Here is a 16,082-nt window from a genome sequence, read left to right on the forward strand (position 1 = left end):
GGTGGGTTCTTCTCTTTGAGAAGAGGTTGGATGGAAAGATTGTGTCTTCTGAAGTGCTCCGGGTCAGATCTTGGGTTCAAAGAGAAACCGTTACGATATTGCGTCTGAACATCTTCTTGAAGATTGGTGGATTCTTGAACGTGCTCTGTATGAGACTCTCCTCCAACATGGGAGCTCACACTCGAGAGTATTTCTACATGAAGCTCTCTTTTTCGGTTTGATAAGTACGTATGCAGAGCGTTCGCAACGTGAGCGTTTAAGGTCGTGTCTGCGCATTCTAAAGATTAATATCTCTTCTATAGGTTCATATAGTTGTGTTCAAAGAGATATCTTATCCAACGGCCGTTACTCTGATGCAACGTTGACCAAAGACAACATCAGAGACTCGGCAGCTGTAATGGGTTTATTTAGAAGGCTGTATACCGTACACCACGTTCCGGATACGTGCCGGCTTAGAGTGGGCCGTAGATCTGAGAGTGATTTCTTTCGTTTGTCCCTGTGGCAGACGGTGCAGGCACTTGGAGCGGTCGGACGTGGGGCTCTCCTTCATTTAAGACATCACGAAATCGCCGTCAAGCGCAGCCATATGTGCGCGGGGCAGTAGCTGTATTTCTACTCGAAGTCCTCCTTTTTGGTGTAGAGTGGGTCTGTTAATCTGATTGTGGCATCTTTCGTTTCTTTTCCGGCGGTAGAAGTTGCAGACACTCCAAGCGGCCGGACGGCTGCAGCAGGTAGTACATGATGGAGCTGGAAGATGCGGACATCCTCCCGCCAGACTCGGACCTTTGGTCTGACGGTTTCCTGGACGCCAGCTGGAACAACAGGACAGGTGAGACGGAGGCCAGATTTACACACAGGTTTTCGTAGTCGACTTTGGGCTGTGTGTGAGGAGCTTTGGGCTGCTCAATTTGAGTTTTCCTACTAGAAAACGCTACATAAGTGGCCTAGGGTGCGTTGCACAGTCCTGAGTCGACTCCAAGTCGACTCAAAAACGCGTGTGTAAATCGGAGTTTGCTTTCGACCTCGATATGTTACTATTTTCACTAGTCAACATGTGGCTGAAAAAAAAAATTCAGAAATTCGATGTTTGGATGTTTGCAAAAACGATGTTCAGAATAAAGCACAACGAACGCAGGGGTCAATAGTCAACATGTGGCTGACATGTGGCAGCATGTGGCTATTTCATATATTCAGAATAAAGCACAACGAACGCAGAAGTCAACAGTCAACATGTGGCTGACATGTGGCAACATGTGGCAACATGTGGCTATTTCGCCAGTCAACATGTGGCTGACAGAAAATTTTAGAAAAATTTAGAAATTAGATGTTTGGATGTTCACAAAAACGATATTCAGAATAAAGCACAACGAACGCAGAAGCGCCGGTATTTTCACACCCGAAGCGAAGACTCGCTGTTTTAGTTATCATTTGAAGACCTTATTTGGAGATTTTATTAACTAATAGTGTAATAATCGATTGATTGCTAGGAAACTTTACTGGAGAGTATGAAGAGTCTCCGGAGGACGGCCATCTCGGCCCGGAAGCCTGGGTGGTGCCCGTGCTGTTTGCAGTCATCGGTGCCGTGGGCGTCTCCGTCAACACCCTGGTCATCTACATCATCACCAAGTACGATATGAATGAATGATGAATGATTTTATTCGTAAGGAACTCGCGGGCAAACACGCCCGAATTACGCCCTTATTACTACTCTCCAAGCAGAGGATGGGTTCCGGCAGGTTTTTGACGTGTTTTAGGCGTTTTTGTCGGCCTTTCTACTTTTTCATTTTTTTTTGTCTCTAGAGACAAAAAAAAAATGAAAAAGTAGAAAGGCCGACAAAAACGCCTAAAACACGTCAAAAAACACGTCAAAACACGTCAAAAACGCCTAAAACACGTCAAAAAACAGTTTGTCTCTAGAGACCAAAAAAAATGAAAAAGTAGAAAGGCCGACAAAAACGCCTAAAACACGTCAAAAACCTGCCGGAACCCATCCTCTGCTTGGAGAGTACTTATTACATGGTCTATACATTACAATCACATAAAACAATGACTTGCAGTCCACTAATATTGCATTGATATGACTGATATAAAACATAACGAAAGACAATTACGCAGTTAAAATCTATACTTAAGCCATGTTATACAGTCGTATTGCACAGTGGAGGAAGGAATTACTGAGCCACTTAGTACGGGCTTTAGGAACACGTATTGCACTAGAGTTTCTGAGTCTGAGTCCGGTGGCTCCTGACCTCGTGGGAGGCACTATAAGTCGTGCAGGGGGTGGTCCTCCTGAAGCATGCGTTCAAGTCTCCCTAATCTCATAATAATAATAATGAATGAGTGGTTTATTTGACATTGCCATTGCACACAACATATCACACTTCCAGTCAAAAGACTGAATTGCGGTGAGAATACATACATTGTTTATACAACTATCGTGCACAGCACAGTATAAAAGGTTAAAAGATATCATACGAAATTGTATTGGGTAGGATTTCGGCAATCATTGTATTCAGTTTTTTAACAGTATTGGTAAAACCTAACGTCATTGATGATAATTACAAAATACAAAGTATTCCACTTTCATACACTGTAAAATTGACTCACTGATTATAATTCAATATCAACATATATGGTCACATGCTGCAAAATCACAATGTACATACAACTTGACACGAGATCTGAATTCTGGTATTTACAGTATGGGTGAGATCTTATGTCATGGTGATGATAATTACAAACTCATGTCATGCCTGGGCCGGAATAACGTTCGATACGGGTGTTCCGGACTGGTCTATATCTTACCATATTGCCCGGGTATCGCAGTCGTATTGCACTGGCTTCCATCGCATGATTCGAACGCCCTTCGCGTGCGCCGGTCGCTGTCAAAAATGAAATTGGAATCGAGGTTGTTACAATTTTTTGTTCGAGGACACAATTTTCTCAACTCATGGCACATTTCGCATTGAAACATGTGTTTTTTTCGGGTGGGTATGACATAGCATATAAAATACAACACGGTGTCGGGCAGGTACCTAGGGCGATACGGAATACATCGCGTTGGATTCTATATAATACATGTATTCTCTAAAATACAACCCATTCATGGCACCCTATCGGCTGATTTAGGACATGTTTGCAACCGTTTGCAAAAGGGTATAACAGCTTGTATTATTCACAAGGTAATCTCATCTTAGTCTAAGGAAGCTCCTTATATTGTTTCCTTTTTTTGTCACTCAGATATAACGAAATGAAGACGCCGACGAACCACTACATCGTGAGCATGGCGGTGGCAGACCTGTCCTTCCTTATCTTCTGCTCCCCCTTCACCGCTTACATGTTCGCCACGACCAGCTGGACGCTGGGGAGGAACATGTGCAAGTTCGTCTTCTTCTTCATGCAGGTATCTCTATCTGTATCTGTATAGTATATCTATATATACATATAGTTGGCTGGTTGGTTGGTCGATTGGTTGGTTGGTTGGTCGATTGGTTGGTTGGTTGGTTAACCGGTTGGTTAACCGATTGGTTAACCGGTTGGTTGGTCGGTTGGTTGGTCGGTTGGCTGGCTGGCTGGCTGGTTGGTTGGTTGGTTGGTTGGTTGGTTGGTTGGTTGGTTGTTTGGTTGGATGGTTGGTTGGTTGGTTGGTTGGTTGGTTGGTTGGTTGGTTGGATGGTTGGTTGGTTGGTTGGTTGGTTGGTTAGTTGGTTGGATGGTTGGTTGGTTGGTTGGTTGGTTGGTTGGTTAGTTGGTTGGATGGTTGGTTGGTTGGTTGGTTGGTTGGTTAGTTGGTTGCATGGTTGGTTGGTTGGTTGGTTGGTTGGATGGTTGGTTGGTTGGTTGGTTGGTTGGTTGGATGGTTGGTTGGTTGGTTGGTTGGTTGGTTGGTTGGTTGGTTGGATGGTTGGTTGGTTGGTTGGTTGGTTGGTTGGTTGGTTGGTTGGTTGGATGGTTGGTTGGTTGGTTGGATGGTTGGTTGGTTGGTTGGTTGGTTGGTTGGTTGGTTGGTTGGATGGTTGGTTGGTTGGTTGGTTGGTTGGTTGGTTGGTTGGTTAGTTGGTTGGATGGTTGGTTGGTTGGTTGGTTGGTTGGTTGGTTGGTTGGTTAAAAACTACATTTCTTTCAAAAATAACAAAACCCACTCATCATTGAAAACATGAGACTGTTCATTAGCCACGACTTCCAGAGAAGAGGTCAAACCCCGGTGATGTATGTAGAAAGTCAGACTCTGTAGGCTGTACCTTTATTTTTACGGTATCGTATCTGTGTATCACCTTGCAACTAGCCTTCGGACATGAGCTTGCAAATACATGCATCTTTTTTTTCCTTCATTTTTGTTTGTTTGTTTGTTTTTTTCCTCAGACGACCGTAGAGGCATCCTGCTTTTCTATGACGTCACTCAGTGTGGACCGGTACTTCGCCATCGTCCACCCCATCGCCTCCATCAACTACCGGACTCCGCGCTCCGCCATCGTCATCAGCACCATCATCTGGACTGGTCAGTACAAAACTTACTACAAATTCAAACATTTCAACAGTGTTTAGCACCGTCATCTGGACTGGACTGGTCAGTACAAAATTTGCCACAAATTCAAACATTTCAACCGTGTTTAGCACCTTCATCTGGACTGGACTGGTCAGTACAAAATTTGCTACAAATTCAAACATTTCAACAGTGTTTAGCGCCATCATCTGGACTGGTCAGTGCAAAATTTGCTACAAATTCAAACATTTCAACCGTGTTTAGCACCTTTAGCTTCATCTAGACTGGTCAGTACAAATCTAAACATGTCGACCGTGTATAGCACCATCGTCTGGACTGGTCAGTACAAATTCAAACATTTCAACCGTGTCTAGCGCCATCATCTGGACTGGTCAGTACAAAGTCATACATTTCAACAGTGTTAAGTTGTTTACAATATTGGTGTCAAGTGGCCGAGCAGATAGGCGAGCAGACCGATGATGCCGACCTCAAAAAGGATATGGGACTACATTCGCGTTTTAAAAATAACAGAGTATCGTATCGCATCTTACAGAGAGAGAGAGAGCTCTTCTGACGAAAGTAATATAATTGATCAGGCGCAAAGAGAAATGCCGGAAAATTCTAAAGCAGGAACCTCCGTCGCCCCAGGTGCCACGTTGCTTGTACGGCTGTCGTTCGCTCGCCTTTAATCAGCTCATCAAGCAGATAACACGTCTGGTTCCAGACTCGAGAGGGCCGGTACCCAATCTGTTCGGCAGCCCGAGGCATTTCTGGCACCGACTTGGATCAACGCTCCGGATATCATATAAGAAGGACGCCTGATGGGACACTCCTTTGAAAGGCAACCACAGCAAAATTAGGGCCCAAAAAATGGAAAGAAAAAAGAAATGCTGAAATATTTATGGTAGTGACCTTTACTAACATTGTTTAGCACATTTGCGAAACTAGGAATGGAAATGCCAATATGAAATGCGCTGTTGTTGTTGTTTTCCAGGACATAAATTCGTTCATTTTCTCCGCCACCTTTCCGTAAAACATATCCCCATCCCTTTTATTTCTCATATCTCTCCACCAATTCACTGCAGTCCGTTTCTTAGAAGCCTAGTAGCTTTATCGGGCTTTATGAATAGTCATAAACTCTGATTGCCGTATTGTAGGTTCAAAGACTGGATAGACTGATAGAACACAATTTTACCGCCTCTGGACACAATTAATTTTTTTCTCGAGTCGCTTTCAAGCCTTCTCAGCGCCATACCATTTCAAAGCGCTGGCGCACAGCTAGCTCTGCGCACGTTGCCACGATGGAACATCCTGACTAGGCCCAGCTTTAGAAATCCTGCCTTCGCTCGCAGCATTCGAAATTGAGTCACATCGCTTCGGGCTTGGGTACCCTTGTGCTCCGCGACTGCTCAATCAGGCTCTGATAAGACTCCGCTGTTAAACTTACGGTTACCTTGGCGACGCCCATAACAGAATAAGATCAGATATAACCACATCAAAGTAATCAGCAGGCACGGATAGGATTCTGTGAATAGCAATTTTTTCTGACGATAAATTTAGCGTGATGCTTATCAAACTTCAATTTGTAACAGGACTTCTTTTTCTTTCCTGTTGGCAGTTCGGTCTTAACCCTTACAGGAAATTAAACACTCAGCAGCCTAAAACGGCTACTCTCCAAGCAGGTTGTTCGGTTCCGGGTGGTTTTTGACGTGATTTCAGCGTTTTTGTCGGGCTTTCTATTTTGTCCCGTTTTCCGTATGTCACGTAATCGCTGGTTAGGTGACATAGAGAAAACGGGACAAAATAGAAAGCCCGACAAAAACGCCGAAAACATGTAAAAAAAACCTGTCGGAACCGAACCTCTGCTTGGAGAGTAATAAACGGCTAGTTTGGGGCTGTACTATCTTTACAAACGTATTCACAAGGTGAAATAGTGGCCTTTTTGTTAGGGTTATTGAACGAGAATCTGTAGGATCTGGAATCCCTAGCAGGTTCCAATGCTGGTCCCAATGCCGTGCCATTGGAGAGGGTATAATATATCTTGAATCAAGTGGAAGTACAGGACTTGTTTCGTTGTAATACATTTCTCATAATGTACATTTTGTGCATACATGAGAGTAACTTTAGCCGTTAAGTCCCGGGTCGAAAGAGGAATCGTTGTTTATTATATTTTGTATCATATCGTTTGTTATTAACTACCAGAATAATTTTTGAACGCAAAATTGATCTTGAAGTTTATTTCTCTGACCTTGAGTCGAATGTTTTACCTTCAGTGGCCCTCCTGGTTGCGTCACCGCTAGCAGTGAACTTTGACCTCAATTACGTAGAATGGCACAGCAACCAAAACACCTACTGCATGGAAGTATGGCATTATTTACATTTTCTGTTTGTTTGTTTGTTTGTTTGTTTCTTTGTTTGTTTTAAAACTATCATGCAGCTGATTCATGCTGTACTTATTTCAACACATTCTTACCTGTTGCATGGAGTATGACAGCTTTAGATCCTCTGTTTTGTTTGCTTGTTTGCTTTCTTGGTTGTTCGCTTTTACATTTACTTTAATGACAAACAGCATCAGTGTATACCTGACAGAAAGCGACTTAAACTAGAATAGGCCGTGTGTTTGGCCTTAGCACAAACGATTGATGCTGCTATGGTGTTTAACGTTCAAAGTTCATCCTTAAATGACCACCTTTCGTAATCTCCAAACAGCGCTGGTCCAGCATGTACGGACAAATGGCCTACTGGATCACCATCATGGTCCTGACCTACGTGCTCCCCCTAGCGGTGGCCTCATGGAGCTGCATGCGGGTTGTCCAGCAGCTCTGGGGCAGCAACGCGGTGTACCCTGGGATTGAGCAGCTGCCCTTCCAGTTCCGACAGAAGGCCCTCCGGAAGAAGCGAAAGGTACTGTAAATGCAGAAATGTTCGCGGTGGTTTTATGTTCGCGGTTTTCGCGGCGACCGTTTCACCGCGAACATGTTTGTCCAATACTGTAGCAGAATGTGACTATGACGCTGCCGCAAACTGAAAACCACCGCAAACACTCCATTTTCGCCTCTGCGCGAAATAAAAACCACGCGAGCTTAAATACATTCAGTATTATGGCTACACATAGGAAAGCATGTTAAAATACACTGAAACAATGTCTCATAAAAGTACTAACCCGAATTTCAATCTTCAAAAATCACAAGGGTCCACCATACAAATAAAACAAAGGGTTGTTCAAGCTGAAACTCTGAGAAAAAAATCAAGTAAACATACCCAAAAGTACCCTACCTTACCGAATGTAACCCTTGTGTCATAGCGAGCGGGCTCGAACATCGGCCTTCTGGATCCACGACATTTCATAAATGGACCAATCATTAAATTCAAAGTAAAATGAATTTGGAATATTTCTTACAGTTCACAAACAGACTGTGTATACATATGGCGAATGGAGATCTGGCAAACAACATATTGGTTGGTATGAAAGCTCATCTGTGTTGTTGAATTCCATTACGAAGTTTGATCTTTACCTCAACACAAAGTCATCTGAAGAAGGTCGGCGTAGTGGGACCGAAAATTTGAGGTGAGCAATATTTGCTTTGTGTTGAAGTTAAGATCAAACTTCGTCACAACATATTGGTTGCAACTGATATAGAATGGAGTTGTTTTTATTTATTCATTCCTTTATTCTCCCCACCTCAGGTTTGCCTGATGATCGTTGCCATGGCGCTGATGTTCGCCATCTGTTGGTTGCCGAACCACCTGATCATCCTGTGGCAGGTTGGCACTTTTTCATTGCCGCCCTTCCCTCTGGCGAACGCCATTTTTGTATTCAAAATACAAAACAAGCTGTTATGCCCAAACCCACACCACTTATTCCTGACATCAAAGGCAATCTACCACCAACAAATCAAGACCATGCCATGTCGCTTTAGTACCCTGGTCGCACTGCAGGGGACCCAAAATTGACATTGGCCTTCATCATCCTAACACCTACCCACCTACCAAATAACATCGTAATCTATCCATAGGTTCCTGCCTTTTGCTGACTACAAATAGCTGAAAAATTTAAAAAGACTGCGATTCTTGCTTCTTTCACTGTAACTTTATTTTCACTGTTTTCACTGTCACCCCTGTACCGTGATCTTATCATCACCGTGAAAAACTACCTTTCTGTAAATCACTTGCCACCACCGTGAAGTTAAAGTTCAGTGAAAATTTTCTTTACACCGTGAAATTTTGCTACCGTGAAGATAAAGTGAATAACAGTATATGATGGAAAGGTTTAGTTTCGAGTAAATACAACCGGCCCTACCCATATATTTTGAGCGTTAGTTTTAGGTGCGAAGGACCCGAGTATAGGTTGCGTTGATGAATGTTAGACATCCAGGTAATAAGATACGCCAAAGATAGTTACTCAAGCAACTGGATAAAATTCACTGACGAAAGATAGCGGATGCTGTCTGAAACGTCTGACTGTTTCAAAATTTTATCCAGTTGCTTGAGTAACTATTTTTGGCGTAAGTATAGGTTGGTTTGACGTTTTCGCATGCACCGCTTCGCAGATTCTACAATGAGTCCCACTCATATAGCCAAACATGGTGCTCATATGTTGCTGAAACTGCCTTAATGAATATCTACCAGAACTCAAGAAAAGGTCATGTCATGAACACACGTAGCAATCGACTCCTACGAGGGTACAAGTGGCGGTGACTATTGTTGAAATGATTCCCACTCTCCAAACCACCTGCACAGCAATTCTATGGGATAGGTTGTATGATGATTGGTGCGGGTGGCGTGTTGGCGTGTAGAATAAGTGTCTAAAAACCAATGCGGAGTATTGGCCCTAACTATACCCAACTAAGTTCAGCACTCTTCAGCAATTTAGAAATACTGGTGGGATTTGTTACAAACCTCAATGATCTTTCAGATTATGCATTAGTTAATCTATTTCTTCGTGGCTCTCCATCTCTTTCCAATTCTGAAAACACCAAGATATTACTCAATCCTTTCTGAATGAATTTAAAAGATTTCAATAACACATCTATTGTATAATTTATATCCTACCGGTTTTCAACTTGGAATGATAAAGTTTATAATTTACATTATGGAATATTTCTTACCTACGGAATGTCTTATATTACTTTCTTATTTTTGGATTTGCTTTCAGTATTTGTTTGACTGTATCTGTTTTATTGTATTTTGTTATATCCTTTGTTTCGATGACGACACTAACATAAGCCACCAGCTTGAGAACGTGGTCTTCAAGTTCTGTGATTAAATGTCATTTAATTTGATTTAATTTGATTTTTTTTTAAATGTGGAGTATAGGGTGCTTGCTCGTGACATGGTTGGTTGAATTCGAAAAAGTCAAACCTAAAAAGCTGCACTTTTTCTTCTTTGCTTCAACACATATCTGCCACGAAAAAATCAAGACCACAGCATGTCCATTGCAAAAGATACGAAACCCGGAAGTCTTGCTGCTGTACCAAGGTCGGCCACAAGGAGGTCCAAAATCGGCCTTGACCTTTGCGTCCACAACAACCACCCACATCAAATATCATGTAATCCTTCCAGAGGCTATTAAGATATTATGACGGATACGCACACACTCCCACGCACAAACGCACGCACACACACACAGACGCGCGCGCACACACAAACACACACACACAAAAACAAACGAACAAACAGGGCAAAAACTGTACCACCATTTTTCATTGATGTAAAAGTGTGCATATCTATTGTGGCAAAGTCACGGTACTGTAATTAGATATACAAATTCAAATTTAGCTTCAACGATAATTATGCTTCAAATAATGTTCAGTTACTCAAGCAACTGGATATGATTTTGGAAAATCATTTTCATTGATTTTGGACCTTCCAGAGTCATATCCAGTTGCTTGAGTAACTATTTTTGGGCGTATCGTACGTATTACCTGGATGTCTAACTTTCATCGACGATAACTGTGTTTCTTGTTCGTCCGTTCGTTTTGGTAGGTTCTGGATCCGAAGGGATTTCCGCGCAATTTCTCGATGCACTCCTTGAAGATCTTCGCCGTGACCCTGACGTATCTTCAGTCCGCCCTGAACCCGATTCTCTACGTCTTCCTGGGAGAGGCGTTCAGGAAGAACTTGAAGAAGACGTGTCCGTGCTTCTTCAGGTTAGTTGATTTGATTGATTTATATGGCTGTGGAAAAAAAAGTACAGCCAGGGCTACCCAACTAGCCGAAGGCTATTACAGCCCTGGTAACTAAACAATACACAAAATTCAATACAAACTTTCACAAAGCACATTGAAATGTTTACGACTAAAACACACCTAAATATAGTTAGTTAACTTACTTATTAAGTTTTAAGATATTTACCAGACCTTTCCGTGTATTGGGCAGTGCCCATCTCCGTTTCTATAGCCCTTTGATACTATGAAATCAAATAAAACTTTATTGAGTGTACCTCACCGGACCAAAGATGATGATGATGATGATGATGATGATGATGATGATGATGATGATCGAAAGTCGCTGTACTTTTTGTTGTGTCAATAAAGATTGCACTATAACGTAACCGCTGTTGTTTTTTTCTCAGATCCGGCCGCGTGGGCTCCAACCGTGAGGCGGGCACGGGCGTCCCCCCGTCCGTCAGCCGCCCGCTGGAGCTCGGGGCTCTCGGGAGCGGCCGCCAACCCCAGCCCGCCAACCCCAACAAGATCGACCTGGACCTGACGCCGATCTCCCTGTCCTCCGTGCCGTCGTCGTCCGCCGCCTGCAGCTCAAAGGAGTAGGTCTCTTTATTGATATTATGCTCGGGTCACATTTCCTACTCTCCAAGCAGAGGAGTGGGTCCGGCTGTTTTTTGACGTGTTTTAGGCGTTTTTGTCAGGCTTTCTACTTTGTAATGTTTTTTTTGTCAAGACAAAAAAAAACATGACAAAGTAGAAAGCCCCACAAAAACGCCTAAAACGCCTAAAAACACGTCAAATACCTGCCGGACCTACTCCTCTGCTTGGAGAGTGACATTTCCAAGCCGGGGCCTGGCCGGGCAGTTTGCCGAAACGAAAAGGACGACATAAAAGACGGCAAAACACATATAACGTGAAAATGGTTATTTATGAGAATGATTTGTGTATATTTCTTGATATGAATTTTTATTTTCCGATCCCGCAAACAAGTTTTAGCTATAGTGTGTAATTTTGTTGTCATACCGAATCATTTGTTTCTATATCTATTACTTCACTATTATTTCGTTATAAGTTAATGCATCATGTTTGTTACAAGTTTCGCCATTCCTGGTAAAGAGTGTACCAAACACACGACAAACACCATAATCACATCACGGAGGTTTGTGTCCTACCGATTTTAACTTATTCTACCCAGACCACTACAAGCTATACGAATTTCTCTAAGCTTACAGACAAAGAAAGACCATTCTTCTTTTAACTACCAAAAACCCACAAATTATAGAAACGGTGGGACATTACGTCTTCCATTGCTTACAAAAGAGAAGTCAAACCCTTCACTAGTCACTAGTTATAGACAATTACGTTTGTATAGTCTAGTCTAACCTCTTTTACCCTTTTGTACCCTATTATTCTATGTATGGTGTTTGCAATTAGCCTTCGGGCAGGAATTTGCAATAAACTTATTATTATGATTCTTTGCCATTGCAGACGCCCACTTTTGCTGCCCACGACAGGCACCGCCTCCATCCTCATGCGGCGGCGTCGGTCCTCCTGCATCTCCATCAGAAACCACAAGGTGGCGCGCATTCAACCTGCGATCATCACAAGCAAGGTCTGAAGTAGCCTGCCTGAAACCACGCTTCTGGCAGTCCTTTCACTAGTCACTACTATACGCTTTATTGCCAATACCCTAACCCCTACGAGAACATCATAATTCTGGTCATGTACTCGTATGCATATGTGCCAACATGGACAAACTATTGTGAGACTGAAAACTGTCTGGCTGTTATCAAAGTGTGGAAGGCTGTGATGACTGGTTTCCATAGTGATAATCACATACATAGATGTGTATAAGAAGAGCCATATATATCAATATGAATATGGACTGATTTTCAAAGTCACATTGGGCCTGTACATACTGGGAATTCTCCGGTACACTGAGCCTGTATATACTGCCCCTCTTCTTCTTTTGTACAGTTTGTATATATATAGGTATGTATGATATACTGTAAATATAGCGCCTGCCCTTCTCCGCCTTTCTAAATGGTTTAATAGAGCCCTATGTTCAGACATCCCTATGTTCAGACACCCCTATTTTCCAACTGACTTATTTTCGGCGCGTTCAGACACTTTATCCTTTGAGCTGTCAGAACATAGGGCTGTCCCAGGACGACATTTCCCCAAAAGAGGAATGAATTGTACTATTATTTACTAGAGGAGTTAGATGGCTAGAATATAGAGGATGCACCCCTCACTTATGTTTACCACACCAAGTTCTTAGCTCTAGCAGATACCGAGGAGTTGTTTGCTGCACCACATAATCATATATGACCTCCATCGCGTATCGGTAAACAACAACCATGGTACCTTAGAAGACTGTATATAGTCCTCCACATACAGTATACATGTATGTAACGTTATATCAAGTAAAAATTGTGTTTGACTAAGATGGTTATAGATATAGAGAGATCCTTGGTTTAACTTAGCACAAAGGTTCATCTAAGATATCTAAAATACCTCAGAAAACACAGAATCTGGTGTTATGCTGGCCATTCAGCATTTAACCAATCATCTATTGGGTTCACATGTCACTGTATTAATAAGCAATGGCAGCTAAGAACAAAACTTGTGAAATGTTAGTCTATGTATATATGGAAAATATGTACATATTTTTAAGGAAAATAATACCATATTGGCCTCAACTTAGACTACGGTTAGGACAGATGGCATTAAGTGCCATCAATGAAGTGCCATATAGGTTTAAAACATCTTAACACAATAACATTAGTATCATATTAATAAGTTTAGGTTATGCCAGTTGGCAAGAAAAAAGTTTTAACCAAAAGTCCAATATACACTTCCAGCAACCTTTGACCCTTCGCTGATGGCATACTTGCATAAGCAAGACAGAGCAAGTGAGTTAAAAATTCCTGAGTCCAGTTTTTTTTATTTGGAGGACAAACAGCACAGACACTGAGACAAGCAGACACACACACTCTCTCACAAGCAGACATACTCACACTCACTCCAAAGCATAGACACACTCTCTCACAAGCAGACATACTCACACTCACTCCAAAGCATAGACACACTCTCTCACAAGCAGACATACTCACACTCACTCCAAAGCATAGACACACTCTCTCACAAGCAGACATACTAACACACACACACACTTACTCCAAAGCATAGACACACTCTCACAAGCACACATACTAACACACACTCACTCCAAAGCATAGACTCTCTCACAAGCAGACATACTAACTCATACTCACTCCAAAGCATAGACACACTCTCTCACAAGCAGACATACTAACACACACTAGTCACTCCAAAGCAGACACACTCTCACAAGCAGACATACTAACACACACTCACTCCAAAGCATAGACACACTCTCACACAAGCAGACATACTAACACACACACACTTACTCCAAAGTATAGACACACTCTCACAAGCAGACATACTAACACACACTAGTCACTCCAAAGCAGACACACTCTCACAAGCAGACATACAAACACACACACACACTTACTCCAAGGCATAGACACACTCTCTCACAAGCAGACATACTAACTCACACTCACTCCAAAGCATAGACACACTCTCTCACAAGCAGACATACTAACACACACTAGTCACTCCAAAGCAGACACACTCTCACAAGCAGACATACAAACACACACACACACACTTACTCCAAAGCATAGACACACTCTCACAAGCAGACATACTAACACACACTAGTCACTCCAAAGCAAACACACTCTCACAAGCAGACATACTAACACACACTCACTCTAAAGCATACACACTCTCTCACAGACATACTAACACACACTCACTCACTCCAAAGCATAGACACTCTCTCACAAGCAGACATACAAACACACACACACACACTCTAAAGCATACACACTCTCACAAGCAGACATACTAACACACACACACTTACTCCAAAGCATAGACACACTCTCACACAAGCAGACATACTAACACACACACACACTTACTCCAAAGCATAGACACACTCTCACAAGCAGACATACTAACACACACTAGTCACTCCAAAGCAAACACACTCTCACAAGCAGACATACTAACACACACTCACTCTAAAGCATACACACTCTCTCACAGACATACTAACACACACTCACTCACTCCAAAGCATAGACACTCTCTCACAAGCAGACATACAAACACACACACACACACACACAAGGTCACACTTATACATGAAGAGACACATACACAAAGACACGCACTCACAAGCACAACTCCCAAGCATACACACATAAAAACATAAACAGACACAACAACAAAACATACACATACGTAGATGTGTATAAGAAGAGCCATGTATATCAATATGTAAAAACTGGCGTAAAACAAAAGTGCACATGGTGGCAGAAGCCATATAAGAAAAGAAATGTGCAGCAGAATTAAGATTTATCTATTTATTACGCTTCTCGATTTAAAGTGGAAGGTATGGCGGAACAGGTGTTCCTTGGCAAAGGTCATCTTTTCAAGGTCGCCATACCATGTAGTACTGTGCCAGAGATTTGCTTTGAAAGTGATGTCAATCTTTTTAATGTGTATAACTGAAGCAATAGCAGAAATGTGTGACATATAGGGCTGTGTACCTAAAAAGATGTCGTGTAAAGGTGTTAGGTTCACAGTCCAGGTATTAAGTGATGTGAAATTTGTAACAAAGTGATGTGCAATAGCGAAGATGTGTTGTACGAACTGTGAAATAAGAAATGTACAAAAAGAACAGTGTAACAAAGCCATGTGCAATAATAGAGATGTGTAACAACAAGTAATGTGAAAAAAGAAATGTGTAACAAAAGCAATGTACAATAGTAGAGATGTGTAACAAGTGATGTGAAATGTGCACCAAAGCACTGTGCAATGTTGTAAATGCAGAAATGTTCACGGGAATTTAATTTTGCGGTAGGGAGAAAATGAAGTGTTCACGGTGGTTTTGAGTTAGCGACTGAAACAATAGTAGCGCTACAGGCACACAATGGAACGGCTTTTCGCTGTGGTTTTAAGTTTGCAGTAAAGAGTTCACCACAAAAATCGCAAACTAAAACCACCGCGATCTTTTCTGCATTTACTGTAGTAGAGGTGTGTAACAATTGATATTAAAAAGAAATGTGTAACAAAAGCAATGTGCACTAGAAAAGAATTGATGTGAAAAAAGAAATGTGTAACAAGAGCAATGTGCAATAGTAGAGATGTGTAACAAGTGATGTGCAATGTGTAACAATGCAATGTACAATTAGCCTGAGTGTCATCCTGTTTCAGTTCCCGGCTCTACCCTCAGAGATAACATGTGGAGAAAGTCGTTAGGCTGAGTGACAAGGACAATTCCCCCCATGGAGCTCTGATAGAAGGAGCCAATCAGCATGCCCGTC

The 16,082-nt window shown here is 42.2% G+C and overlaps 2 protein-coding genes across 2 annotated transcripts; both read left to right on the plus strand.

Moving 5' to 3' along the window:
* The first annotated feature begins 741 nt into the window (after nt 1-741).
* On the plus strand, nt 742-3,427 carry LOC136447152 (G-protein coupled receptor 54-like). The gene is made up of 3 exons (XM_066445850.1): nt 742-829; nt 1,488-1,626; nt 3,241-3,427. The coding sequence occupies exons 1-3, from the start codon at nt 742-744 to the stop codon at nt 3,425-3,427; spliced, it is 414 nt and encodes a 137-aa protein (XP_066301947.1).
* A 3,777-nt stretch (nt 3,428-7,204) lies between these two features.
* Nucleotides 7,205-12,268, plus strand: LOC136447153 (kiSS-1 receptor-like). The gene is made up of 5 exons (XM_066445851.1): nt 7,205-7,387; nt 8,171-8,248; nt 10,469-10,632; nt 11,058-11,249; nt 12,139-12,268. Exons 1-5 carry the CDS (start codon nt 7,205-7,207, stop codon nt 12,266-12,268), a joined length of 747 nt encoding a protein of 248 aa, XP_066301948.1.
* The last annotated feature ends 3,814 nt before the right edge of the window (nt 12,269-16,082 follow it).

Source organism: Branchiostoma lanceolatum, chromosome 13 (genome assembly GCF_035083965.1).
Source record: "Branchiostoma lanceolatum isolate klBraLanc5 chromosome 13, klBraLanc5.hap2, whole genome shotgun sequence".
NCBI classification, from domain to species: domain Eukaryota; kingdom Metazoa; phylum Chordata; class Leptocardii; order Amphioxiformes; family Branchiostomatidae; genus Branchiostoma; species Branchiostoma lanceolatum.